This window comes from Olea europaea, chromosome 22, assembly GCF_002742605.1.
Source record: "Olea europaea var. sylvestris chromosome 22, O_europaea_v1, whole genome shotgun sequence".
Taxonomy (NCBI): Eukaryota; Viridiplantae; Streptophyta; class Magnoliopsida; order Lamiales; family Oleaceae; genus Olea; species Olea europaea.
In genome coordinates, this window is record NC_036258.1 from 11,750,037 (window position 1) to 11,758,228 (window position 8,192).

Here is an 8,192-nt window from a genome sequence, read left to right on the forward strand (position 1 = left end):
CTATCTTCCTTTCGTGAATGCCTCCTTTACGATCCTCTGAATCTCCCCGATCTTCTCATTGAAAGCGTGCTGCGACCCACTTAATCGGTCTAATGTGCAGTTAAATATATGGATATGGAGGTCTATACTGTTAACAAGGTACAGCTGCGAGGACGAGTACTGAATTATTCTTCCTTTTGCAATAAGCCGCAAATCCCCCTGGTATTGAGCAGCATCATCCGATGTAAAATCTGTCTGAAAGCCACTCAGATTTCCAACACACGTGGGTATAAACCCGAACAGGTTATTTTTCGAGATGTCCAATATGTGAAGCAGAGAGAGTTTACAGATTTCTGAAGGAATATTTCCCGTAAAAGAGTTGTTCCGTAAGCGTAGAATTAACAACAATGACATGTTTTCTCCAATCCAAACTGGAATTTTTCCAACGAATTGATTGTCACCGATATCAAGGCTATTTAGTTGGGTACAATTTCTTAAACTGGAAGGCAATTCTCCTGAAAGATTGTTACTAGAGAGGATTAAAAATTTGAGAATAGGTAAAGACCCTATGGAGTCTGGTATCGTACCAGAAAGACTGTTATTTGACATATCAAGTATGTAAAGCGTAGGAATATTTTTCCAAAATTGAGGAATACTTCCTGACAAACGATTGTTTGAAATGACTAGGGTTGTCAATTGTGTCAGATTTCCTATAGACGGGAATTGTTCCATTAAGATTGTTTTTTGAGATGTCTAAATCTGTCAGAAAAGGCAATGCTGTCCCAATGTTTGAAGGAATTGGTCCTGAAAATAGGTTGTCCCTCAGATACAAGGTAGTAAGATTAGTAGACCAAAGTGGGAGAGGTCCTTCAAAGAAGTTTGAACTCAAATCAACATTCGATCCAAAGGAGAAACGGAGTGAGTTTGGTATCTTACCACTTAACTGATTGTACGCAAGATCCAGTTCTTTAAGTTCTAAACCCATATTCAAGAACCAATCCGGTATAACATCTCCAATACTTGCAAAGTTTAGTACGATGGTCTTAAGCTCGGTTTGATTCCTGAGCCATATTGGGAAGTTGGGGCCAAGTTGGCATGCCTGGATTTTTATATAAACGAGTTTAAACAAAGGCATCCAGTCAGAACTGATGTTGAATACCACGGAAACATTTGGCTGCAACTGACCAATTGATAGTTCACGCAAGCTGGAGAGATTCTTAAAATGGGCTTCTGTTATGACACCTTCCCACATGTTTTCAGACAAGTCGACTGCATTTAAGGAAACAAGTTTCCCAAAACTCACCGGGATTTTTCCACTCATTTGGTTGTATGAGAGGTATAGTTCCCTCAACGACGACAAGTTCCCTATTGTTTCTGGAATTGAACCTCGGAAAGAGTTGTGCCAGAGAAGAAGATATAGCAGATTCTTGAGGCTGCCAAGTGAATGGGGAAGGTTTCCTGTCAGTTCATTGAATCCCAAATCCAGTGTCTCCAGCCTGTTGTTCGAACATTCAGACAAGCCGTCGATGAACTCCATTATGTCACCATCAACTTTGTTGTTAGTGAGTACGAGATTCTGCAAATTACAGAGATTTCCCAGCTTTCTTGTTAACTTTCCTTCAATACCAAAATTTTCTGACAGGTCGAGGTCCTCGAGGGAAGTCAAATTTGCTAATGCATCTGGTAAAACACCATAAAGATTGTTCGAGTTGAGATCAAGGCGTTTCAAGCTATTTAAATTGCATAGCCACTCCGGAATTGTGGAGTTAAAACCATTGTTCGAAAGGTCAAGTACTGAAAGAGAAGTAAAATTAACAGACAGAAGAGAAGTTGGAAGATTCACTAGCTGACACTGGAATAAATGCAATTCTGAAATAACCGGAAGGAAATTGAGAGTTTGAAGCCAATGAGATGCTGTTCGACTAAGATCTATACCCCCCAAATTTAGGTATTTCAAAGAAAAAAGACCTGATATCCACTGAAGGCCATTTTCTACCTTCTCGTTATAGTAATAACTGAGATCAAGACACTCCAACTCAGAAAGTTTTCCGAGGTTAGGTGGAATTCGACCTCCAAATGATGCACTAGAAAGATTCAGATATCTCAACTTGGATAGCGACCCAAGGAAGTCTGGAATTTGAGCCCCACCAAAATTATTCATACTGAGGTCTAAATGATTCAAGTATTTCAAATCAAGCAAAGAAGGACTAACCTCACCACCCAACTCATAGACGAGTCCATCGCTGTTAAAACTATTTGGATATGGATTCCGGAGTTTGATCTCAATTACATATCCAGTTCTGTTATCACAAGTCACACCATTCCATCTACAGCAATCCTCTCCGCGCCAAGAAGCAAGTCTCCCTGAAGGATCTGTAAGGGCCTCTTTGAACGTGATGAGCACTTTCTTCTCATTCTCCCTGCAAATTAAGCGAACATTTTGTTTGCAGTATGCGAGTTTAAAAGTCTCGAAATCCAAAAACTGGAAAAAGAACACAAGAATAACAAGTTGAAATGAGCCTCTAGCCATGGTCAAGAAAAAATAATGCTAAAAGTAGCTAGCTATATGTGTAGTGACAACTTGTATCAATCCTAGTGTTCTTGCAAATTTTTGTTTTGTAATCTGCGAGTAACATTTGATTTTATAGTATCAATTCATGGAATTGTGGTGTGAATGCAAGAGATTAAATTTGGAAGAAAAATTCAATGACCAAGACTTGTTTCGCCTAATTATTTATTACCCAATTTTCATATGCTGTCTTTGGAGTTATTTTTTCTGTCTTTTTATTTCATTGTAGTATTCTAATACCTTGTACCTCCTCAAAATTCCAGGTAGGAGAAAATTGTCATAGTTTATTGCATAAATATTAAATGAAAATGACATTTTAAATGGTTTGCATTTGGACAGTAATTCGTTGGACCCATGCATGAACTTGTTTTTAGTGTTTGAATATAACTTTTGATAGAAGAAAAAGAAAAAGAAAAAGAAAATATCAAAGCCCTATTTGTGTAGATGAATATCGATATCATGTTGCACTTAAAAATTAAAAGTTTAAGTTGGTAGTCAATTGTGTAGACTTGTCATAATTGAAGCACAACAAAATTAAAAATCTCAACCCGTATGTGTTTTATACATATTACAAAACATAATCTAAAAATTTTAACTTTTTAAAAAGAAATAAACATTTTTTATTTATTTGATTAACCTTCTATCAAGAATCTAATAATGCTAGTTTTGATAAGACATGCAATTCCCTGGCATGATAAGGCATTAGTTCATGTTTGGGAAATATTATAATTTTCTTATGAATTATGGGCTTCTTTGAAGGTGATAAGCACTTTTTCCTCTTTCTTCCCACAAATTGAGTGAGTATTTTTGTAGTATGCGAAATTAATTATTTCAAAAGGCATAAATAAAAGGGAAAATTATAGCCAAGGTACCAAAAACACAAGAATAATAAGTTGAAATGAGCCTCTAGCCATGCTCAAGAAAAAATAATGCTAAAAGTAGCTAGCTATATGTGTAGTGACAACTTGTATCAATCCTAGTGTTCTTGCAAATTTTTGTTTTGTAATCTGCGAGTAACATTTGATTTTATAGTATCAATTCATGGAATTGTGGTGTGAATGCAAGGGATAAATTTTGGAAGAAAAATTCAATGACCAAGACTTGTTTCGCCTAATTATTTATTACCCAATTTTCATATGCTGTTTTTGGAGTTATTTTTTCTGTCTTTTTATTTCATTGTAGTATTCTAATACCTTGTACCTCCTCAAAATTCCAGGTAGGAGAAAATTGTCATAGTTTATTGCATAAATATTAAATGAAAATGACATTTTAAATGGTTTGCATTTGGACAGTAATTCGTTGGACCCATGCATGAACTTGTTTTTAGTGTTTGAATATAATAACTTTTGATAGAAGAAAAAGAAAATATCGAAGCCCTATTTGTGTAGATGAATATCGATATCATGTTGCACTTAAAAATTAAAAGTTTAAGTTGGTAGTCAATTGTGTAGACTTGTCATAATTGAAGCACAACAAAATTAAAAATCTCAACCCGTATGTGTTTTATACATATTACAAAACATAATCTAAAAATTTTAACTTTTTAAAAAGAAATAAACATTTTTTATTTATTTGATTAACCTTCTATCAAGAATCTAATAATGCTAGTTTTGATAAGACATGCAATTCCCTGGCATGATAAGGCATTAGTTCATGTTTGGGAAATATTATAATTTTCTTATGAATTATGGGCTTCTTTGAAGGTGATAAGCACTTTTTCCTCTTTCTTCCCACAAATTGAGTGAGTATTTTTGTAGTATGCGAAATTAATTATTTCAAAAGGCATAAATAAAAGGGAAAATTATAGCCAAGGTACCAAATCTTTTATTTAGCAGCAGACTTGTTCCAACCCTTTCATTTGTACCACCATACATACCAAATTTTTATAAAATTCGTAGCTCAAGCTCAAAGTGATGGTTTCAATCAGTATGAACCTAGAAACCGTCAGTTGACCTTAGAAATTTAAATTGTAATAATTTTTTCATTAAAATAAGACCAGGCAGTTTGAACGTAATTTCCCTTCAAAAAAAAAAAAAAGGCACAACCCCCTACCCCCATCTCATCTTTCCCGACTGTCTCATCCCAAAACCAAAACCAAAACCAAAACCACTCCTACCCAGCCGACGATCGCCTCTGTCTGTCGGCACCACTGCCTCTAAGTCGGCCCCAACACTGCGTATTTCAACAATTTTGCCCAATCAAACATACTAGCAATCCTAAAACAATGAATGTTACACAAACACACATAATCAAATGTATACGCACTACCTGGTATTTCACCAAATTTTCCCTCTGACGTGGCTTTAAAAGATGTTCTGTGGAAACATGCAAAATCGTGATCTCTCCCAAAATACACACTGTTCAAGTTCCCAATTCAACTATCAAACACACAACTCTCTTTCTCTGGGTCCATTTCATCTGGGTATTGAAGATTTTGAGAAAATTGAGCAATTTTCACTAAACCCAGTTGGGAATCAATTCAATTCTTGCTTGAGGTGGAGGTCTTACTGGAGTCACTGACACCTAAATACCCTTTTAAATACCGTAGGATTTTTGGTGGCTTTTTTTGCATTAATGGCTCTTCTTAGAGGTATCGAGGGTAGGAGAATTCGGAGGTGGATGTCCAAGAGCGCCGCCTGCCACGACGAACATTCTTCGTAGTCTTTCCATATCATATGAATCAGCGAAAAGATGGAATTTAGATAGAAAGAAGTTAAATTGTCTAAAATTTATTTTAGTAAAAATTGCAAATTAATAATGTTTGAATAAAAGTTTCTTTTCATTTGAGTTTCTTTTTTATAAAAATTGTCAATTTAAGGGATATTTATTTCTATAATTGTTCATAAAATTTGTTTTCATTGTTGAAAAAAAAAACTAGATCCAAAAAAATTGTAATAATTTTTTCATTAAAATAAGACCAGGCAGTTTGAACGTAATTTCCCTTCAAAAAAAAATAAAAAGGCACAACCCCCTACCCCCATCTCATCTTTCCCGACTGTCTCATCCCAAAACCAAAACCAAAACCAAAACCACTCCTACCCAGCCGACGATCGCCTCTGTCTGTCGGCACCACTGCCTCTACGTCGGCCCCAACACTGCGTATTTCAACAATTTTGCCCAATCAAACATACTAGCAATCCTAAAACAATGAATGTTACACAAACACACATAATCAAATGTATACGCACTACCTGGTATTTCACCAATTTTTCCCTCTGACGTGGCTTTAAAAGATGTTCTGTGGAAACATGCAAAATCGTGATCTCTCCCAAAATACACACTGTTCAAGTTCCCAATTCAACTATCAAACACACAACTCTCTTTCTCTGGGTCCATTTCATCTGGGTATTGAAGATTTTGAGAAAATTGAGCAATTTTCACTAAACCCAGTTGGGAATCAATTCAATTCTTGCTTGAGGTGGAGGTCTTACTGGAGTCACTGACACCTAAATACCCTTTTAAATACCGTAGGATTTTTGGTGGCTTTTTTTGCATTAATGGCTCTTCTTAGAGGTATCGAGGGTAGTTGGGTTTGGCGAAGAGGCAATCGTGCCGACAATGATAACTGACATCAGGTGCAGATGGTTTTGGTTTTGAAGTGAAGGGTTTGGAGAAGTAGTTGAAGGTGAGGGGGTTGTGTTTTTGTTTTTGTTTTTTAAACTTTTTGATTTAAAATGGAAAATGTGTTATATCCAAATTGCCCTTGTCCTATTTGGAGAAAATTTATTAAAATTTTAATTTCCGGCCACGACGAACATTCTTCGTAGTCTTTCCATATCATATGAATCAGCGAAAAGATGGAATTTAGATGGAAAGAAGTTAAATTGTCTAAAATTTGTTTTAGTAAAAATTGCAAATTAATAATGTTTGAATAAAAGTTTCTTTTTTATGAAAATTGTCAATTTAAGGGATATTTATTTCTATAATTGTTCATAAAATTTGTTTTCATTGTTGAAAAAAAAAACTAGATCCAAAAATTACTTACATTTTAGTGTTCATTTGATTTTATTTTATATGAAAATTGTCGATTTAAAAGATATCTTTTTTTACATCTGTTCTTAGAATTTGTTCCCATTGCCAAAAAAAAAAAAAAGTGGAAAATCAATTCTCACCGTTTTGGTAAGAATTGATTTTCCACTAAATCATGGAAAATGCAAGTGTGTGGGGAAAAAATGGAAAACGAATTCCATGAAAAAGTTTTACTATCAAACACATAAAATTGGTGAAAAGTTGAATTCGAATTCCATTTTCTATGGAATTGTGCCAATCAAACATGGCTTTAGAGTTTCTTTCTCTATGTAATTTGTTACTTGGGTATATGTGAGCGTTAAAAGTTGGTTTTGACAGAAGTAAAGTGAGTTTTTTCATGTGCGTGAGAAAGATACTAGTTTTAAGATGATGGTGGTGTTGGGTTTGGCGAAGAGGCAATCGTGCCGACAATGATAACTGACATCAGGTGCAGATGGTTTTGGTTTTGAAGTGAAGGGTTTGGAGAAGTAGTTGAAGGTGAGGGGGTTGTGTTTTTGTTTTTGTTTTTTACACTTTTTGATTTAAAATGGAAAATGTGTTATATCCAAATTGCCCTTGTCCTATTTGGAGAAAATTTATTAAAATTTTAATTTCCGAGGTCAACTAACAGTTTTTAGGGTCAAACTAATAGAAATCGTCATTTTGGACTTGAGCTGTGAATTCTTTAAAAATTTGGTACCTACGGTGACACAAATAAAAATTTTGGGTCAAGTCTGCTGCTAAATGAAAGATTTGGTACCTTGACTACTATTTTTCCTAAATTTAAATAGGAACACAAAAACGATGAGTTTGAAAGAGCCTCTATCCATACTTGTTCAATGAGCAAGATTTATTTCATCTAATTAATTATTGCCCAATTTTCATAAGCTGTTTTGAGGTTTTTTTCCTTTGGTTTTCATTTTATTTCACGTTATGAAATCGATTTTAACATGGGTTGCTAATGGCTCACTTTCCATTATAGTATTCAAATACCTTGGACCTCTTCAAAATTCCAGGTAAGAGAAAATTGTCATAATAGTTTATTACATAAAATATTTTAAAGAAAAAGACATTTTAATTTGTTTGAATTTGGACTACATTGACTCCAAGTCAACTTGTTTTTAGTGAATGGACATAAGTCCGTCAATGCACATTGGGAAACAAATTTAGCCTATGATCGACAAAGATTAAAAACATATTTTTAGTAGATTTTTATAAATGTTAATGAAATATGTACTTAAAAATTTGTGGAGCTCATGAAATATGTAGTTAAGAATAATTATTGAATTTGACTTAAATTAAAATTTGGATTTTAATCGATTTCATAAAGGATTTAATTATTTTTTAAATTGCATTCTTATGAAGTGAAAATTTTTATCGAAGGCCCACAATATGAAATTTTTGTAGTTCAATACAGATACGATTTATTCACGAGGCATTTATGTACTCTACTGTCATATTGAGTTATCAAATTTTAAAAGTTGAGGTTGAAAATGTGACATGTGTACTTGTCATAATTGAATCACCGTAAAACTAAAAATTTGAACCTTTATTTTCTATTTGATTAGTCCTGATATTTGTCAAGAAACTCTTTTTGAAACGAGACATTGAATTCTGTTGACCATTATTAGTCCAC

At 34.1% G+C, this 8,192-nt stretch overlaps 1 protein-coding gene across 1 annotated transcript; it reads right to left on the reverse strand.

The window, feature by feature from the left end:
- Positions 1 to 2,509, reverse strand: LOC111371164 (LRR receptor-like serine/threonine-protein kinase FLS2). Its single transcript, XM_022993071.1, has 2 exons — positions 636 to 2,509; positions 1 to 574 (listed from the first exon to the last, which is right to left on the reverse strand). Exons 1-2 carry the CDS (start codon positions 2,507 to 2,509, stop codon positions 1 to 3), a joined length of 2,448 nt encoding a protein of 815 aa, XP_022848839.1.
- Between the last annotated feature and the right edge of the window lie 5,683 nt (positions 2,510 to 8,192).

Coding starts and splice junctions, on each gene's coding strand:
- LOC111371164 (XM_022993071.1), bottom strand. CDS start 2,509: ATGGCTAGAGGCTCATTTCAACTTGTTATTCTTGTGTTCTTTTTCCAG. Junction 575..635: donor AAACAATCGTTTGTCAGGAA/GTATTCCTCAAT, acceptor GTCAAATAACAG/TCTTTCTGGTACGATACCAG.